General features: G+C 40.0%; 1 protein-coding gene across 6 annotated transcripts in view; it reads left to right on the top strand.

Moving 5' to 3' along the window:
* UBR4 (ubiquitin protein ligase E3 component n-recognin 4) overlaps positions 1-20,722 on the top strand; it is a 133,463-nt gene that overhangs the window by 22,517 nt on the left and 90,224 nt on the right. For all 6 annotated transcript variants that reach the window (XM_070404214.1, XM_070404211.1, XM_070404213.1 and 3 more), the window contains exons 12-29: positions 26-125; positions 259-396; positions 853-970; positions 2,140-2,327; positions 3,274-3,433; positions 3,540-3,625; positions 8,951-9,120; positions 10,253-10,535; positions 11,159-11,294; positions 12,182-12,261; positions 12,735-12,863; positions 13,491-13,673; positions 13,828-13,950; positions 14,041-14,270; positions 15,905-16,026; positions 17,385-17,482; positions 18,643-18,800; positions 19,570-19,779. In XM_070404214.1, the coding sequence (XP_070260315.1) occupies positions 26-125; positions 259-396; positions 853-970; positions 2,140-2,327; positions 3,274-3,433; positions 3,540-3,625; positions 8,951-9,120; positions 10,253-10,535; positions 11,159-11,294; positions 12,182-12,261; positions 12,735-12,863; positions 13,491-13,673; positions 13,828-13,950; positions 14,041-14,270; positions 15,905-16,026; positions 17,385-17,482; positions 18,643-18,800; positions 19,570-19,779 (2,712 nt within the window). The remainder of the gene's footprint in view (positions 1-25; positions 126-258; positions 397-852; positions 971-2,139; positions 2,328-3,273; positions 3,434-3,539; positions 3,626-8,950; positions 9,121-10,252; positions 10,536-11,158; positions 11,295-12,181; positions 12,262-12,734; positions 12,864-13,490; positions 13,674-13,827; positions 13,951-14,040; positions 14,271-15,904; positions 16,027-17,384; positions 17,483-18,642; positions 18,801-19,569; positions 19,780-20,722) is intronic.

Raw genomic sequence — 20,722 nt, 5'->3', positions numbered from 1 at the left:
TGTGTTTTCCTTTTGCTTCGTGTAGGCATCAGGGATTTGGGGTGCTCTCGGTAATTTTGGCAAACCATGCTGTCAAGCTGTTAACATCCCTCTTTCAAGACCTGCAAGTGGAGGCTCTGCACAAGGTGAGCGGATTGTACTCAGGGAATCAGTATATCGATGGCTGGATCTACTGGGTAAGCTAGTGGGAGCTAGCAGATCAGGTTGTTATTTCCTGATGATTCATAACATTAATTATCTTCTGATGTTTACCTTCAGGGCTGGGAGACAGATGGTCCCCCTGCAGTCCTAAGCATCATGGCTCAGAGCACCTCCATACAGAGAATTCAACGGCTGATTGACTCTGTTCCACTGACGAACTTGCTGTTGACATTACTCTCAACTTCCTACAGAAAGGTGGGTGGGTCATGCCATTGGTAATTGGAAGATCTTATATAGCATAACCTTCTCAGACTACATTCTTACTGTGACCTTTATAAATGCCAAATTTGTGGTAATAGTTTTAAAGATTAGAGGAACTCTTAAATTATTCTAAACATTTGAATCAGCTATTGGCTGTTAGCGTTGTGACACATTTGGCTACTTGGTGATTTGTGACAATTGGCATGCTGAAGGAAAAACATACAGTACACTGTGGAAACACTTTGTTTTGAATTCTTGTCCGTATTTCTGGTTTTGGAGTGCTTTTGTAGGGTAAGGCAGAGAGTCATGAAGGGAGCTATTAGGAGAGCTACTCCTTGGATCTAGAAAGAAGAGAAAGACACAGAAAAGACTTTCCAGGTGGTGATGGGATGAAGTAGGGTGGCTCCAATTTTGTGGTTGTCAGTTACACAAACCTCACTGTTTGCCTAGGCATGTGTCCTGCAGCGTCAGAGGAAGGGCTCCATGAGCAGCGATGCCAGTGCCTCTACTGACTCAAACACCTACTACGAGGATGATTTCAGCAGCACAGAGGAGGACAGCAGCCAAGGTAGAGTCTCTCTTTTCTGTCTCCCAGGAGATCAGCTACACTGCAGGGGTCCTCAAACCACGGCCCGCGGGCCACATGCAAATACAAATATTGTATTTGTTCCCTTTTTTTTTTTTTAACTTCAAAATAAGATATGTGCAGTGTGCATAGGAATTTGTTCATAGTTTTTTTTAAACTATAGTCCGGCCCTCCAACGGTCTGAGGGACAGTGAACTGGCCCCCTGTTTAAGAAGTTTGAGGACCCCTGAGCTACAGAGTGCAGCGGGAAGTTTCCCAGTGGTTCCTCTAGTTTCCTATTTACCATTTTCTTTCAGCTGCCTAGCCTGGATCTTGATTTTGTGTGTACTCAATAGTGACATGTTATTTAAGAGTAAGTTGAGCTGTTGAAGACCGAATGATAGAAACTGCTATAAGTAAAGCCCAGATTGCTTTTCATTCCTTTTCCTCCAAAAATCAAAATACATCGCAGTTCATATTTCTTTTCATGTTAACCCATTTTGTGAACTCTGCTCTGAGCTTTCCCACTGGAACTGAAAAGGTTGTGAGGTGCTTGGTTTGGCTGTTGCCATAGATGTGTGGCTTGGGGAAGCTTTGGGAGAGACTGTTGCCGTGAACTACAGGACAAAACTAGCATTACCTCCTGCCTCAGTTTGGAGAAAGGTTGAAAAAGATTAGTATCTCAGATTCTTTATAATCAGGCCTGAGGGACCAATGTACAGTATTGCGAAAGGTACGAATCTTATCTTGGGGTTTACAACTATAGGCAAGTAAAAATTTGCTCTGGAAAATATTTGCTTTGTGGCCAGTAAAATAAAGTGAGATTGGTGTTCTTCCTCTGTTGGGCTCCTTTAAAAAAAAAATCGGTAATAAAGGGAAAAAAATCAGTTTTATTGAGGTATAATTTACATAAAGTGCTCCCATTTTTTGTATATGTTTAGATGTTTTAAAATTTTCAGTTACAGTTGGTGTACAGTATTATATTAGTTTCAGGTGTAAAAACAGATGAGTTTTGACAAATTTATGCAGTTGTGTAACTACCGCCACAATCAAGATATCCTTGTGTTCCTTTTGACCTAGGTACTTTTTTTTACGAAGTATCTATATGATATACTAGCATTTTAAATTAAAAAAATGTATTATGTTTGTTGGGTGTTTTTTTCTCTGTTCAGATGATGACAGTGAGCCTATTTTGGGGCAGTGGTTTGAAGAGACCATCTCCCCCAGTAAAGAGAAAGTGGCACCTCCACCTCCTCCTCCACCCCCTCCTCTGGAGAGCTCTCCAAGAGTTAAAAGCCCCAGTAAGCAGGCCCCTGGTGAGAAGGGCAACATTTTGGCCAGTCGCAAAGATCCTGAGTTGGTAAGAGTGGATTTCTGAGATTTAGGGGAAGGAAAAATGGGAGAAAGGGCATGAAAAGCAGATAATTTAACTAAAACATTTTGTAGGATGGGTAATTGTAATATTTAAAGGTATTTTATCTTAGGACTTAAATGTATCAATTATGCTTGATGGAATAACTTATACTCTTGGTGGTGTTTCTGTGATTGAGGCTTAGTATCATGGTCTTGGAGTTAGACAGAAGTGATTTTTCAATTATATGTCTCTTATTGGCTCTGTTAGTTTGGGCAAGAATCTGAACTTCTCCTTGCCTCAGTTTTGGTTTTATCATATGGGAGTGATTGTACCTGCCTTTAAGGGTGTTGTGAAGACCTCTTAGCATAGGTCTGGTACATAGTAAGTTCTTGCTAACACTTTTTCCAACCAGTATTTATAGATGATGTACTCTGCGTCAGCCCCTATTCTGAAGCTGTATCAGCAAACAAGTCAGATACAATCTTTGCTTTCATACAGCTTAGTCTAGTCAAGGATCTGTAATAAAGCATTTATACAATAATTCAATTTAATTTTAATAGAGCAGGAGAAGTGCTAAGAATTCTATAATGATAATATAGGCCTCAGAATTGAATATATCAATAATACCCTAGAACTGGACAAATATAGATCGTAGCAGAGAAAGAAGTGAGTCAGTCTATTTGGAAAATCCCTGTCTTCATACAATATTTTGTGAAGTCTGTTATACTAAACTGGCATACTGTTTTGTGTAATTGGTAGAATTACATGGGAAGGACTGTCATAATTAAACTCAGTCCTGATGTAGGAATTTAAAATCTGACTTTTTAAATTCATTGTTTATTATAAGCATGAGGCCCATGGGCATATTTTACTTCTCTTTGTATTCAGGATTTGTAGGGGCTCTGGGCTTCAGAACCTCATATGAGCTTTTTGTTTTTGTTGTTCTTTTTAGTTCTTAGGTCTGGCTTCCAACATTTTGAACTTCATCACCTCTTCCATGCTGAACTCTCGGAACAATTTTATCCGAAACTATCTGAGTGTATCTCTTTCAGAACACCATATGGCCACCCTAGCCAGTATCATTAAGGAGGTGGACAAAGATGGACTCAAGGGTCAGTAGACAGGATATCTTTTTCTAGGGGAGTTTGGCTGTCGGCAGGGTGGTGTGATGCATCAAGTAGCTGCAAGAATAAATTGGTTTTCCCATTTGTCTCCAAGGTTCATCAGATGAAGAGTTCGCTGCTGCTCTCTATCACTTCAACCACTCTCTGGTGACTTCTGACCTCCAGTCACCTAACCTGCAGGTTTGTGTGCACTATGACTGGTCAGTTCTCGGCAGGCTGCAGTTGTTCTGTTGCTAAGGAATGCAGTTTGTCATGGAATCCCCACCCTGGAACGAGTTTCTAAGAAGGATTCTAGTATGTCCCTCTGCCTCAATTAGGATCATTTTAGGGAAAAGAAAATGTCACTCAGGAACAACTACATAATTCCCAATGACTGTCCTAGTAGAAAAGTGGACAAAATAAACAAGAGGGCAGTTTATTTAAAAAATACAGGAAATGTTTATCATTAGTAATCTTCAGAAATACAAATTAAAAGGTGTGTTTTAAAGGAATCATATGACAGGAGATAGATGCTCTCATATATACTCCTGCTTGCAAACCCACCACCAAAATGAAGTCTAGGTTCTGGATCGTGGACTTCTAAGTCTTAAAATTTTCTCTCCCTACTGAAGTACCTGGTGTCTTGAATTCTAAATCTGAAATTTCTCATTTCATTAGTTTCATATATGTATTTATTTTTGCATTTATAGTTCTTAAATGTTAAAATTATTGTTTTTAGTTTTTATAGCAAATGACATCGTGATCTATGGAATCTTTTTAGGCTTTTTTCACTTAATATTATTTAGTAATAAACTGCCAAGATCCATCTATACTTTTGCAGTTCTTGTTTTGACTGCTATATAATATTCCACTGTCTTTGCGACTATACCAGTTTATTTCCCATCTACTCCCACTGACAGACCTTTGGGTTGTGTCAGGTTTAATTGAAATTCCAGGTGTACATCTCCCTGCTCTCTTGGGACTGTAACTAGGAGTAGAGTTGATAGGTTTTGGAGTTTGTGTGGCTTTAAGCAGATAATGCCAAACAACACTTCTAAGTAGCTGTACCAAATTTTACTCCCACCAGCAATGTGTCAGAGCCATGTGGATTCACATTCTCTCCCAACACTTGGCAATGTCATATTTTCAAAACTTTCTTAACATGGTCACAGTGGTTCTCAATCTTATTGTGCATAAGGATCCCTGAGGATTTTGTTTAAAATACTGATTCCTAGTTACTGCAACACTGCCGTTGCCCAGTGGAATTTGGTAGATCTCCAATAACTTGCCCTACTATTTTTTTTTTTCATAATTTTTTTTATTGACTTTTTTTTATTCTTTATTTTTTTTTTTATTAAATCTTTATTGTTCAGATTACATTTGTTCCTCTTCCCCCCCCCCCATAACTCCCCTCCTTCCAGTTCCCGCCCCACCCTCCGCCCTCATTTCCCACCCACTGTCCTCATCCATAGGTGCACGATTTTTGTCCAGTCTCTTCCCACATCTCCCACTCCCCTTTCCCCCCCAAGAATAGTCAGTCCATTCCCTTTCTATGTCCCTGATTCATTATAATCACCAGTTCATTCTGTACATCAGATTATTTATTCACTTGATTCTTAGATTCACTTGTTGATAGATGCATGTTTGTTGTTCACAATTTGTATCTTTACCTTTTTCTTCTTCCTCTTCTTAAAGGATACCTTTCAGTATTTCGTATCATACTGGTTTAGTGGTGATGAACTCCTTTAGCTTTTCCTTATCTGTGAAGCTCTTTATCTGACCTTCAATTCTGAATGATAGCTTTGCTGGATAAAGTAATCTTGGTTGTAGGTTCTTGGTATTCATCACTTTGAATATTTCTTGCCATTCCCTTCTGGCCTGCAAAGTTTCTGTTGAGAAATCAGCTGACAGTCGTATGGGTATTCCCTTGTAGGTAATTGAGTCTCTTTCTCTTGCTGCTTTTAAGATTCTCTCTTTGTCTTTTGCTCTTGGCATTTTAATTATGATGTGTCTTGGTGTGGTCCTCTTTGGATTCCTTTTGTTTGGGGTTCTCTGCGCTTCTTGGACCTGTAAGTCCATTTCTTTCACCAGGTGGGGGAAGTTTTCTGCCATTATTTCTTCAAATAGGTTTTCAATATCTTGCTGTCTCTCATCTTCTGGCACTCCTATAATTCTGATGTTGGTACGTTTGAAGCTGTCCCAGAGGCTCCTTACACTATCTTCACACTTTCGGATTCTTTTTTCATTTTGCTTTTCCAGTTGGGTGTTTTTTTGCTTCCTCGCATTTCAAATCTTTGACTTGATTCTTGTGCTCCTCTGGTCTGCTATTGGGTATAATATTCTTTATTTCAGTCCGTGTATGCTTAATTTCTAGTTTCTTTATCATAGCATCGAGGGTCTCATTAGTTTTCGTGAGGCTCTGCTCAAGTTTATTGCAAGCCCTCAAAATTGCATTTTTTAGCTCCATATCCTCCATTTCTGTCATGTTTTTTTGTCTCCGCATCTTTTATGCTTTCTTGGTGCACCCCCTTGTGGTCTTTGTGTGCAGTCTTGTTCTAGTTAAGCCTTAATTGTTGTAGTTAATACTAGAGGGATTTGACCACCAGGCTGACCGGTTGTGAGAATCAGCTGTGTGGAAAACTTCTGTCCTCTGGGGAGGTGCTAATCTAGCCTTTGCCTGAGGCGATCTGGCAAATGGCTCTGCGCAGGGCTTGGGCGGGGCGGGGCTCAACAGGGTGGGCGGAGGGAGCAGTTATGGTTGCTCTGTACCTTTAAATTTTCCACACTGCGCCTCCTCTGAGCCTCGTAATGCTGTTGTCTTTGCTTCTAGTTGAAGAGTTTCTCCTCAGCCAGCCTTCCTGTGGTTCTGGGTGATGTCCGTTCCGTGTTTTAGTTGTATTTTTGAAGTGGTTGTTTGCGGCAGCAGTCTCCGGTGTTTACCTATGCCGCCGTCTTCGATTCTTGCCCTACATTTTGAAAAGTTTTTTGTTACTCTTAAGATTCATTCAGTAGATTCTCAGAATCAAGACACAAGTCAAGGATTTGAACTTGTCCCCAAAGGGACAAAATCCAGGAAGCTATTTCAAGAGGTTAAAATTGATTCTCATAATCCCAACATATTTAAGAAATTCTTAAAATTTTTCTTTTGTTGAAAAAATAATTATAAAAGCTATTTATACTTATCTACTGTTACATGAAAACATTTATTTTTTGGAGGGGCAGGAAAGAGGATATAAATTGAGTAGAAAAGTTGTTGACCTATCTAAGATGAAGGGAAGGAAATGCTTCAGTTAGTAGATGGCCAGCAGTACTTCTCAGATTGTATAGGGTCAGGGTATCTTCCAAAGTTACCAGTTCCTTGTCCAGATCTGAGTTTATATAGGGAAGTTTCAGAGTTCATAGACTTGGTCTCTTGCCTAAACTTGTCCAAATAATGGGGAAGAAACATTTTTCTCTAGAGAATAGTTCTTAAGATTTCAATAATGATGTTGTCCTCTTTGCATTTTAAAAATAATTACAGGCCTTGTGTTGACATGCAATCAAATTGCCCATAGCTACTGAAGAAACCTTAAACTTCCCTTTTAATTTGATCTCCAAACATTGGACTTTAAATTCCCCCCCCCCGAATTTCATAGCTATGATGGAAGAAAGTGCAGGGTGGTCAGTGCAATTAACAATCTTCTATTGAGTTCCCTACCTCAGATATTGTTTCTTTGGAGTAATGTACAAAATCACGTTACCTAAGGTGCTGTGAAGGGCAACCAGTTAGGGGCGACCAGGCCGGCAGAGGGAGGCAGTTGGGGGCCACCAGGCTGGCAGGGAGGGGGCAGTTGGGGGCGACCTGGCCAGCAGCGGGGGGCAGATAAGGGTGACCAGGCTGGCAGGGGAGGCAGTTAGGGGTGATCAGGCTGGCACACAGAGGCAGTGAGGGGCGATCAGGCTGGTGGTGGAGGGGGCAGTTAGGGGCGACCAGGTAGGCAGGCCTGTGAGCGATTAGGAGCCAGCGGTCCAGGATTGTGAGAGGGATGTCCGTCTGCGGGTTTAGGCCTGATCCCCGGTATTGGGCTGGCAGTCAGACATCCCCAGAGGGGTCTCGGATTGGAGAGGTTGCAGGCTGGGCTGAGAGGACCCCCCCACCCCACCCGTGCACGAATTTCATGCACTGGGCCTCTAGTATTGTACAAAAAAATTAAAGGAATATATGTATATTAATCATAATCCTTTCACCAAATTCATGATTGTAATTTGTACGTGTCTTCTTCTAGTCCCCATCCATATAGTTGGCATTGTTTTACAGTTGTAATGAGAACATTGATACATCTTGATTTTTGCCTTTTCAAATTTTATATATATGTTTTTTATGTTTACCTTGCCACCGTGTGGCTGCATATTAAACATTTAGATATTTTTCCTGTTTTTTTTATTATAATAGTGCTACAGTGTCTATTTTTTATATAGCTGAGACATGTTTATTTTTTTTGAATCATTACCTCGAGTCAGGGATTGAGAAGTCGTTCATATGTGTGTTGAGCATAGCGATTAAGAATGTAGGTTTTAGAAGTAAACTTGGCTTTGTTACTTGGTAATCTTGTGGCTTTGGTTGAAACCACTCCGAGCTGCTTCCCTCATCAATAAAATGGAGCACATACCTACCCAACGTTACAGCTCTGAGCATTTAGTGTGATAGTGTATGTAGAGGGTTTAGCCTACGGTAACTGCCTAGTACGCGTGAACTACTTGTGATATCTTTAATGTTTTGAATAATTATTTCCAAGGAATGAGCTCCTCTAGAATGTTTTATAAGAATATAATTTAATGTGGCAGACTTAGAAGTTTATCCTGTGTCCTGAGGTAACCATGATTTGTGTTTTCTGAAGCCAAGTGAGAAAGCAGGCTTTTGTCTGCTTTTCCATTGCATCCTGCTCAGTTTGTGTGTGTTTGAGAAGATAAGTTGCAGCTTAGATAACTGAGCTGAACGTAAAGCTCATTTGAAAGACATGCCTCAACTGGAGGCAGACAGCCCTGATTAATTCTAGATGCCTTGACATCTTCCAGGCAAGTTTCCCTGCTAATACTGTTAATGTAAGTTGTTAGACCTACAACGTGTTGTATCTTCCCCTTTTGAGTGTTATTTGTAGCATATAACTGATTATGAAAGAAAAAAATGTTAGCTATTTCAGTTCAAGTTATCTTTGGAAAGTACAGACTTTTCATGTTCTATACATTTAGAATATTTCCCTGATTCTGCCGTCTCAATGCATTTCTCCTTTTTCAGCACCTCATTTCTGACACTAATTAATGATAATTGTTAATGAGGTTAGGTTAGTAATTTTTTCCTTTATATTTTTGTCATTTGTTGAATGAAATGATCTTTTTCAAAACTACTTCTAAGTCTGAATTTTTGCATCCTCTTTTATTTAAATTACTCCTTTCAGTGTTAAAAAGTAACATTAGAGAGCATGAGTAGCCTTTTGGCCTCATTTGCTGTCCTTTTCCTAATGGTCTCTTGTATGTCTTTCATGTCAGAACACACTATTGCAGCAGCTGGGAGTTGCTCCTTTTTCTGAGGGCCCATGGCCCCTGTACATCCACCCTCAAAGCCTCTCTGTACTGTCACGCCTCCTGCTCATCTGGCAACATAAAGCCGCTGCTCAAGGTGACCCTGATGTCCCTGAATGCCTTAAAGTTTGGGACAGGTAAGAAAATGCCAGAGGAGCCCTGTGGAGAAGGTTATTTACTTTTTCTTTGTAGTGAATCTGTACCTCTGAGGTGGTTCTCTGATGATAGTGTTGAAAGTGGTGAAGGTGGAGGAGTGTGTTTCTGAGGGAGAGGGTTGGGGGAAGACGTGCTGTTTAAAAGACAGAAGTACATAAACTATGGTCTAGAAACAGAATTCCTTCAGCACGGAAGGGATTTGGTTGCAATTATGAGATAGAACCTAAATCGTGAACGTAACCAATTTTATCCTGACCTGGTTTTCTGAGAGGGAACAGGGAAGCCAACTCTGTCTGTGGTTATATTGCTTTCAGCATGAAACCACTGAGAGTGACTCGCAGTCTTTTTTGGACAACTTTTAAAGAATTTTTTTTACTTGGGGGAAGCTCAGATTAATTATCTAAATCCTCTTTAGATGGACCTATATTTGCATTTTTGTTTACGTGGTTAGGAGTCTTCAAAGCAGTTTATTTTCCTAAAAGGCTTTGCTTTTCCTCTTTCTATGATCAAATAATTTTGATGTTGGATTGGAGAAATCATAAACCCCTCAAATGCCAAAGACCCTACATTTTTCCTGGTGGAATCTTGCAAAAAGGCCAGGAGGTAGTGGGGGGAATGTGAGGGGGAAGCCCTTATTAAAACACAAATCTCTATTCTGATAGCCAAAGGCAGCAGAAACAGTTGGCTACATTTATTCCTTTTTTGCATAAAAGCTCTTCCAACAAGTTCTGAATAGCAGAGATTTGAGTTATTTTAGACTATTATTATGCATTGATATAACCTGTACTATAAACTAAAAAAATTAAACTCTAGAATCAAAGTATAGGGAAAAGTAATAATTGTTTTTACCTGACCAGTTCTTGCCATTGTCACAAATGGCTGGGCTGGTGTTAATACTCCTGTGGCCTCCCTAGACATTGCTGAAGGGTCCTTGTGGATCCATCTGGCTTTTTTGTAGCCAAGATTTCATTTTTTCTTTACATGTGGCTTTTTGTCTTCCTCAATTTGCTATCTTAATGCCTGGGTTTAACCCTTCCAGCACTTAACATTGTAACACTTTGGGGATGTTCTAATTTTTTTCCCAAATGGACATATTCTCCTTTTCTCTGGTAGGTTTTTGTTGACAATGAAGCAGAATGCCTTGCAAGGGGTGGTGCCCAGTGAGACAGAAGACTTGAACGTAGAACACCTACAACTGCTCCTTCTCATTTTCCACAACTTCACTGAGAAAGGCCGGCGGGCCATATTGGTCCTTTTTGTGCAGATCATCCAGGAGCTGAGTGCCAACATGGATGCCCAGATGCGCTCTGTGCCTCTCATCCTGGCTCGCCTTCTTTTGATCTTTGATTATCTGCTTCACCAGTACTCCAAGGCCCCTATGTATCTGTTTGAACAGGTATGATGGACATACTCTTTTTGCTTTACTAGCTGTTATTGAGAGTGTTTTCTTCTTGAGTTACATGATATAAGCCAAAATGACCTGCTCAGTTTAGGTTTAAGGTGTTCATTGTGGTAGGCATTTGAGTAGCCTTAGGAAGACCACTAGGACTTGTGTTTGTGCACTCACACTTTATGTGTAGCCAGAAGCAATAAATGTAGCTGACTTGATTTGATGTGTTTGTTAAAAGTGGATTATAGGCTCTGTTCACAGGTGTCCTTCTTTGACTTAACCTTGCTTTGTCTAGCAAGCACAGTACCCTGAGCATCAGCCCTTAGTGAATATCTGTTAGTGGTTGAATAATGGTCAAGGAGTAAATTTTATGGTTCGGTGAATTCTTCTGTAGGAATCCAAAATGAGGATGGAAGGGCCAGTTAAGGATTATTATACTCAGCATTTCTTAAAATGTTTCATTTTACTCCAGCAAAAAGATGCTCCCCAAAAGAAGTCACTGGAAAATGTGAAGATTTTATTTTAGTTATGAATTCCTTAAACTTTGATGCATCGGTGTACATCATGCCTGGAGTGAGAAGCAGATGGCAACTGTGCATTCTTCTTACTTTGAGTATTTGTTTTAAAAGGTGCAGCATAACCTGCTCAGTCCTCCTTTTGGTTGGGCAAGTGGATCCCAAGACAGCAACAGCCGCCGGATGACCACCCCCCTCTATCATGGTTTCAAAGAAGTAGAAGAAAACTGGTCTAAGCATTTTTCATCAGGTCAGACAAAAGACTGTCAATAAGAAACTGAGTTATTGGTTCTCATGGGCAGGAGACTCCTTGAGGATCTTTGCTCATTAGTTTATCTACTGCCTTGGGTGACAAGTACCTATAGATTCAAAACATTTTCAGAAATAGATGCTCACATCTCCAGCATTTATTTTAAAACAACAAACACACATTGAGACACAAGAATTAGAGTCCTTTTGTCTGCCACTCTAGATGATTAAATTTAATTTCTCTTTGGATGTGGTTCTAACTCACAGGCTAAATTCCTTTTGGGTCAATATTCAGAAAATAATGGGAGTCATGACATTCTGTGTGGTATTCCTAGTTGCCCATTCTTTTGATGAGGTGCCTCTTGTGTGCATTTTTTAGTATGAGTTTGCTCTTATGAGGATTGTGAGATGTTTAGAGTATTCTGTGGAAATGTTCAAGTGTTCGTATGAATTTACTATCATTTGGATCTCTTATTAGTCCCTTTGGTATTGGGGAAATAGTACTTAACTTTAAGGTAGTCAATCTAATGATACAATTTTGTTGATGAGCTTGGTAATAGAGCATGTTAGTTAACTCGTAAGTAGTAGTTCTTATCTGGGGGTGATTGTGCCCCCACCGCCAAAGGAGATATTGGGCAGTGTCTGCAGACATATTTAGTTGTCACAACTGGGAGGCGCTCCTGGTATTCAGTGGATAGAAGCCAGGATGGTGCCAAACATTCTACAGTCGCAGAACAGCCTCCTGTAGCAGAGTTATTTGGCCCAAAATGTCAGTAGTGCCACGGTTGGGAAACCCTGTTCCAAAGTGTTTCTTGGTTTTTACATTTTACACTTATTAAACAGAGTTGAGAATAAAATACTTTTTTAAATAAGCATATTATTTTTCAGATGCTGTGCCACAGCCCAGATTCTACTGTGTCCTGTCCCCAGAAGCCTCAGAGGATGATTTGAACCGACTCGATTCTGTGGTACCAGGAATTTTAAAACCCCATTGTACATGCGGGTCAGATGGTTTCCACCAAAAGCAGTCTGTCAGGGGGAAAGGGAATGACTGTATGTAATGAGGGAATTTGGTCTGTGTCAAGGTTTGAGCTTATTCTAAAAGGACAATGCTATTTTGAGGTTTATTGGCTGGGCTCCAGTTTTGCTATAGGGGATGTCCTTCTTGGTGGTTGACACCTCTGACACGTGATTCCAGAAGACTTAGCATTTTCACATGCCAATATTTTAATGGGTAAACATAGTTGCCTTATTCTAAAGCCTGCACTGTGTGCTGACAATGGCTTATATGAAGGCCCTGAGTTGGGAATCTTTCTGTAATAAGAAATTATTAATCAGAATTAGATGAATTCTTTTGTCAATCATGAGGTTAAACGATAGTGTAAGTAGTAGGAAAAAAATATTTCCAAAAATAATAAATGATTGTCTTTCTTGGTATTAGGCATGTGATGTTCTCTTCTCCAAGCTTGTCAGTTATGATGAGCTTTATACTGCCCTGACGTCCCTGCTTGCAGCTGGTTCCCAGCTTGACACGGTCAGGAGAAAGGAAAACAAGAATGTTACAGCGCTGGTAAGACCATGGAAGCCTCAGCTAGTTACGAAGTTTGGCCTTTGTTTGATAATTGGTAGCAGTTCTACCAGAAATTTCCTTCAGTATTTCTATGTCATCATTCATCTTAGAGATAATTTTGTCATTTGTTAGCATTGGGAAAATTGTGACTTTGAGAGTTAATGGCATCCTAAGTATTACATATCCTGTGAGTGCATAATGGGTGATACCGAAAGCCTCACACTTGAACTTTTTCTGTGGTCACAGCAAGGGGTCGGTCTCTCTCTCTCTCTCTAGAAGCCTTAACAGCAATCAGGCCACAGAAAAGGCCAGCTGATTGTGGGCCTGCCAAGGAGAATGTCCTGCTTTCTTTTAGTTACTTGTTAAAGTGTTTGGGGAGCCCAAGTTGTCTCAGAGCACCTTTTTTGGCCTGTGAAGTGTGCAGAATAAGGTGTAAATTATTTGTATGTGCTTTCACGTTTTCTGCTTTATTATTAGATACATTCTCTAGAACGACTTGAGAGCCAAATCTCAATTGAAAATCAGGACTATTCTGCTTTGAGAGTTGTGTTTGGAGCAGTTCTTACCATTAGGGAGACCTTGAGGCAGTGCTACTACCTTATTGACTGCTCTTTTTGTTTCTTCCAGGAGGCCTGTGCCCTTCAATATTACTTTTTGATACTGTGGAGGATCCTAGGAATTTTACCACCATCAAAGACCTACATGAACCAGCTGGCCATGAACTCACCTGAGATGAGTGAATGTGACATCTTACACACTCTGCGGTGGTCTTCTCGCCTGCGGATCAGCTCCTATGTCAACTGGATAAAGGTACCACAGGGGAATGTAGAGCTTGCTGCTAAGAAATAATAGTCAAAGCCAGTGTTCTCTGTGCTGTTGGGAACTTTTAAATGTAAAGGTAATGAAAACTTCAGACTCTGTCTATATTGATCTCCTGAACACTTTTTTCTTGCTGTCCAAATAGGATCACCTTATCAAACAGGGAATGAAGGCTGAACATGCTGGTTCTCTCCTAGAACTGGCTTCCACTAAGTGCAGTTCCGTGAAGTACGACGTTGAAATTGTAGAGGAATACTTTGCTCGACAGGTATGTGTATTTTGGATTCATCGTGACTGAATTTGGCTTTTGCCACACAGCCCTTTGCCACAACTAATTAATATCTTGTTATTTTTAAAGATCTCATCATTCTGTAGCATCGACTGTACCACCATCTTGCAGCTCCATGAAATTCCTAGTCTGCAGTCCATCTACACCCTTGATGCTGCTATCTCGAAGGTCCAGGTCTCCTTGGATGAGCACTTTTCCAAGATGGCTGCTGAGACTGATCCTCATAAGTCATCTGAAATCACCAAGAATCTACTCCCGGCTACACTACAGCTCATTGATACCTATGCGTCATTCACTAGGTGTGATGGGCTGCCTGCCTGGAGGTGGCAGAAAGGGAGAGTTAACTTTAGATCCTTGGGTGGTTTACTAGTACTTTCTTCAGGAGCCTGAAAATTCCTAAAATTGAACTTTGCAGTTCTAAGTACTATTCGCTCTTCAGATCCTCACTGATTCAGAATTTTGTTGGTTTTGTTTTTATCAACTTAGATTTTTTTTTCTTTTCTTTCTTCTCTAATATGAAGGGGTGTCTGATGAGGGAATTTTTGAATAGTTCAGTAAGAATCAAGAAAAAGTTTAATTCTTAAAAATCTTTAAATGTTTTCTGGCATTTTACTTGTAAGATACAAAGAAAGATAATGTAATTTTTCCAAGCATGGTCATTTCTTCCATTATTTACTAAGATGAAGCTCTTTAAATGCTCTTTAAATTTTATGGTATGTAGTTAGAGAAACAAATTTTTAATGAGTTAGAGTATATTAAAATCCAACTCTTTCTAATAAGCATGGCAAATCACATGCCATGTAGATTTCTTTGTTCTTCATGATGTCTAAATATTTTGGAATTCATTTTCAGTGTATAAAAATTGGGAGTTTATCCACAAATCAAAATTTCTGGACTTTTTTATGTTGAAAGAGCTGGCAGCACTGGGCCTGACTTGCCATGGATCAGAAACAAACCAGAGCTGAGGAGTGACCACTCTTGTCGCATGCTCACTGGGCACACAGGGGCTTTAAGCTTATTCCCTTTTTCTGGTCCCTCTAGGACAGTGATGGCGAACCTTTTGGGCTCGGCGTGTCAGCATTTTAAAAAACCCTAAGTTAACTCTGGTGCTGTGTCATATATAGAAATTTTTTGATATTTGCAACCATAGTAAAACAAAGACTTATATTTTTGATATTTATTTTATATATTTAAATGCCATTTAACAGAAAAAACAACCAAAAAATGAGTTCACGTGTGTTATAGGTTTGCTCTCACTGCTCTAGGATTTCATTATTCAGCTCCTATTCTATCGGGCTTTTATGCTAAAAGGGACTTGGGTCTTTGTAAAACTTAACTAATGTCTTTTAATGTGAATGCCTTCCAGTAGAGAGAGGACTGTTGCTTGAGGCAAATTTTTGGACAAATAAATATGAAGTAAACATAAATAATAAATATGAGAGCTTGCTATGTGCCAAGTGGCTTTCTAGGTGCTGGTGTATAGCAGTAGCAGAGCTAGGGCTCTGCCTTCTGAGAACGTAAGGTCTTTAACCTGGCCCATTAGGCCAATAATTTCGAAATGGAACTGTTACTAGATGTTCCTGGGCAAGTGAGTTTGGGAAGTGCTGGGTAAATAATATTTAACAGTTTTTAAAACTTCTCAGAGACTTTATATATTGCCAATCTTCCAAGGCCAGGGGGAGAGGGGTTGAAATAGTATTCACTAATTCCTGAACTCATTTATACTGGAATTGTGCTTTGGGAACATTTGAGAGGATGGGATATTCTTTGGGAAAGTTACCCATTGGAATTCTTATGAGACCAGAAAGGGGCAGGAGCTGTCCACTATATTTAACAGACTAGGAAACGGGTACAGGTTGTCCAGAGTTAGTTTCTCCTAACTACAATGGGAGTAGATTCCTTTGGCTTTTACAATCCCCCATTTTCTCTTCAGAGCCTATTTGCTACAGAACTTTAATGAAGAAGGATCCACTGAGAAACCTTCCCAGGAGAAATTGCACGGCTTTGCTGCTGTTCTGGCTATTGGCTCGAGTAGGTGCAAGGCAAACACTCTGGGTAAGTGAATGTGCTTTTGCATAATACTGTTATTACAGCCAGTATTGCCACTTCCTTCCCTCTCCACCTGTCTACTGGCATTTTCCATTTATTGGAACCTTTCTGTGCATCAAGCACTGACAGGTTTATTGGTTTAGATCTTCACAGTAACCTTGTAAGTGTTGGTATCATCCCCTTCTACTCATAAGGAAACTGAGGCTTAGAGAAGTTATTTGCCCCTAATCCTATATCTTTGCAAGGGGTAGAGCTGGAATCCAAACCAAGATAAGTTGGTTCTAAAGCATTAGGCTATTTTGTGAGCACAGATCTTTGTTTTTTTTTTTCAGTTATAGAAATTAGGAAGACGAGCAGACTATTGTTTCATGCTTGGGAAAACCTTCCCCAGCCTAGGAATGATCTGGTAGAAATTTAGGATGGGGAATCAAAAGAACTGGAGTTAAGTACAGTAGTTACCCTTTAAAATTTCCAGCCATTTGTCCCTGGCCGGTTTGGCTCAGTGGATAGAGCGTCGGCCTGCAGACTCTCAAAGGTCCTGGGTTCGATTCTGGGCAAGGGCACATGCCTGGGTTGCGGGCTCTGTCCCCAGTGGGGGGCATGCAGGAGGCAGACAATCAATGATTCCCTCTCATGATTGATGTTTCTATCTCTCCCTTTCCCTTCCTCTCTGAAATCAATAAAAATATATTTAAAAAACAACAACTTCCAGCCATTTGTATTTTCCTGAATTTCAAACTTTAAATGCTTTGGATGTTCAAATATTCTCACTTTAGAAATTAAATTTTACTACTTCCTTGAATGCTGTTCTTTACGAAGAGATCAAAGCAACACTTATTTGTAGAAGGTGTAGCAGATGTTTAATAGTGATTTTAGTCTAACTTTTAATGACCTACCTTTACTTTGCGTCTTGTTTCCAGTTTTCTGCTTTACTTACATGATTGGAAAGTGAATATGGTGGGAAATAAAAACCTTACAATTGAGATTAAGCAGTTAGATAGTTCTTGGACATAATATCGCTATTGAACTATCCTCTAAGCCAGCGGTTCTCAACCTGTGGGTCGCGAACAATGAAAATACATCCTGCATATCAGATATTTACATTACGATTCATAACAGTAGCAAAATTACAGTTATGAAGTAGCAACGAAAATAATTTTATGGTTGGGGGTCACCACACATGAGGAACTGTATTAAAGGGTTGTGGCGTTAGGAAGGTTGAGAACCACTGAAAGCTATCTTAGGAATTTTTTTGACAGCTTGAGCTGTGATGGTTCTTTTCTGCCTTTGGGCCTGGCTTTTAAGATGCTGTGCCCTATTCTTTTTCTCTAGTGATGTTTCCTTGTCCTTTTTGTGGCCACCAGGTCCAACACTGGTTCAGAATTTGCCATCATCAGTGCAGAGTGTGTGTGAGTCCTGGAACAACATCAGCACCAATGAGTTTCCCAACATCGGATCCTGGGTGAGTGTCTGTCTTTCCAGGAAGCACTAGCCCGTCTGTGTTCTGTTCTTATTCTTCAGGCTGAAAGTAGCTACCAAGGGATCTTAGTATGCTCCAACAGTATTTGCTGTGGCTAAATCACTAACCAAAGCCTTGAATTATCCACAGGGGACCCATGTGGTCTTTTGCTAAGAAGTGTGTGTCCTTGTGTTACAGGACAGGTACTCTGTTACTCTGAGTCTCAGCTGCTTCATCTGTTAAATACAGATGTGAAATTAAGAATATTAAATGTAAATTGCCTTGCACATGATCTAGCATGAATTCTCAGTAAATGTTAATTGTTTCCTTTCCTTTTTAGCTTATGTCAAAACCATGCTACTCTTGTTATAATTTTATGGGGTAGCTTTTAGGTTCTCTAGGCTTTTAGAAGACTGTTTACTCTTCTGTCAGTTTACTTGAACTTTGTGTATTCTCTACTCAGATTACCTCTTAACAGATTATTACAGTTCTTTGGAAAAGCCAACTATTATAATCTTATTATCCCTGCTTTGTAATTGTGGCTTCAGTTTACATTACCTAAAGCCTATAGTACAAGAATAATTAAGATATTTGTAATGAAGATCCAGATGCATTGCAAAATCTAGATCCTTCTCAGGTATTCAAGACAACAGTTTTCATGTTGTTAATATACAGTTGACCCTTGAACAACTGGCTTGAAGTGTGTGGGTCTACTTATAGGTGGATTTTTCAGTTGACCTGTACAGTTCAATTTGGCATTGTTCAAGGATCAATCCTGGTGTATGAGGAGGACTGACTGTAGTTATATGCAGATTTTGGAATGCATGGGAGATCGGTGCCCCTAACCTCCAGGTTCATCAGGGCCAACTGCAGTATATTCTAATTATTTGGAAAGTGATATTGGGCATTTTAACTTTTTATTAACTAAATTTTAACTTTTAAAATATTAAATTAATTTTGTACTAACTAAAGTTTGTACCTGCTCCCTCCACTCGACCAGCTTTCCTTCCCAGGATGCATAGTGTACACTGAAGAGAGCCATTGTCTGTAAACCTCAACAGGGCCTTAGTTTATGTCAGCTTGGTTTCTTTTTTTCCATATGAGAATTTTATCCTGGCTAGGTAGATGGCCTGTCCATTCGTGTCTGTTTTGTCTCCATTCAGCGAAATGCCTTTGCCAATGACACCATCCCTTCAGAGAGTTACATCAGTGCTGTGCAGGCTGCTCACCTGGGAACTCTTTGTGGCCAAAGCCTGCCCTTGGCTGCTTCCCTGAAGCACACCCTCCTCTCTCTGGTCAGGTTGACTGGGGATCTTATTGTGTGAGTACTTACTATGTAGCCTGAAGGGCTCTCTATGCCTGTATTCTGTCATAGCTAAAAAAAGGCACGGGTGTTTTTAAAAAAAAAATCTACATAATAATGCCTTATGCATGTTTCTGTAGCTGAAAGCCTGGTGGGTTAGAATCTGAGCTTTCACCGAGAATGATTTTTAACTTGGTTCTGAAGGGCAGCAGAGTACCTCCTCCCCTCTCTGTATAGGGGAGAGTCTTTCAGAAAAGGCATGCTGGCTTTAGATCATACTGTGATTTGGAGGTGCTTCGGGTTTAAACTTTAAGGTGATAGCGATATATTTGAAATCAGATGTTTCTCTAGATCATTGTGGGAGGCACACACAGCCATTGGGGATTAGGAATGGCCATGGAGGGACTATTTTGTCTTCCTGTACATAGGTCACAGGTAAAGTCCTATATCACATTGCCTTAAAGTAAGCCAGATTCCTGACAGTTCTAGAAAAGTATCTGGGATGGGTTACTAGATTAGGTTTTAGTTAATTTTCTTTTCTAAATATCAAAAAATACATCTTACTGTTTTAATAAGTGAATTTTTCATATGGAAATAAGTTTTGCTTCTGATATAACAATCACAAAAATGATATGGCATCTCTGTAAAAAACAATTATCAAGGGCAAAAAGACTGTACTAAGAGTCCTTCCCCTTAGTAATGACTGAATTGCCCTATTTTGCCGTCCCCCCTTGAAGCATTTTGAAGAAGTGTACTCACTAACTTGGCTCCGTTTTCTTTGTTGAAGTTGGTCCGATGAGATGAACCCGCCACAGGTAATCCGGACCCTGCTTCCCCTCCTGTTGGAGTCGAGCACTGAGAGTGTCGCAGAGATCAGTAGCAACTCCCTGGAGCGCATCCTGGGCCCCTCGGAGTCGGACGAGTTCTTGGCTCGTGTGTATGAAAAGCTGATCACTGGTTGTTACAACATTCTGGCCAATCATGCGGATCCCAATAGGTGAGCCTGATTGAGGAGATCAGTCAGATTCCTGTGACCTACTCTCAATGAAATGTACCAATACAGGCTCCTTTATGCCATTAATTATTAGCTTTTTATTGTGCTTTTAAACAGAAATTTCTATACTTGTGTGCACTTTGTGTTGTCAGCATGGGCATGAAAGTTATTTGGAATCCTCTTTTGTGGTTAATTCTTAAGAATAAACATGAAGAAAATGGAAGGCTTAAATGTTCAGATTTGAAAACTTGAAATATTTCAACAGATGCTTATCAAGTGCTGTACTAGATGTGATGAAGTAGACAAAGAAACTGATAACATTTCTAATATTTTTGTGACCAGGCTTCTGAGATGGGTGGTCAGTGGAATTAGGTAGTTTCATAGCATTGTTTGGCTTTGATAGTTTAGGCCATGTTGATGTGGGCGAGTCATAAAGAACAGATGAGTAAGTTATAGTTTTACCCTACTGAGAACTATATAAATAAAGGGTCTAAGTATTGGGATTTCCTTACTTTATGTTGTTGAGACCAGGGTTTTTTTTTATCCTGGGCTCTCCCCCATTTCCTTCCTTCCTTCCTTCCTTCCTTCCTTCCTTCCTTCCTTCCTTCCTTCCTTCCTTCCCTCCCTCCCTCCCTCCCTCCTTCCCTCCTTCCTTCCCTCCTTCCCTCCCTCCTTCCCTCCTTCCTTCCTTCCTTCCCTCCTTCCCCACCTCCTTCCATAACATTAATGGTCCTTTGGGCTCTAAGCTATCGACTACATCAGTTATCTCAGATTTTAGGAATTTTTTGTTGTATTTTAATTTATTAAATATTTATTGTGTACTTAATTGTGTGCTAGGCTTTTATGCTAAATTTTGATGAGACAAAATTGAATATTACCCTCAAGGTTTAGTCATAAACAAACTTTAGGCTTTTAAAAATCGGTATTAGGAAGACATTGAAACAGA

Source organism: Myotis yumanensis, unplaced genomic scaffold (assembly GCF_028538775.1).
Source record: "Myotis yumanensis isolate MYYU_CA2020_CCGP unplaced genomic scaffold, mMyoYum1.0.hap1 SCAF_2, whole genome shotgun sequence".
In the NCBI taxonomy this organism is placed as follows: Eukaryota; Metazoa; Chordata; class Mammalia; order Chiroptera; family Vespertilionidae; genus Myotis; species Myotis yumanensis.
Note: the sequence above shows the minus strand (reverse complement) of the source record. Positions and strands in the feature narration are given on the sequence as shown.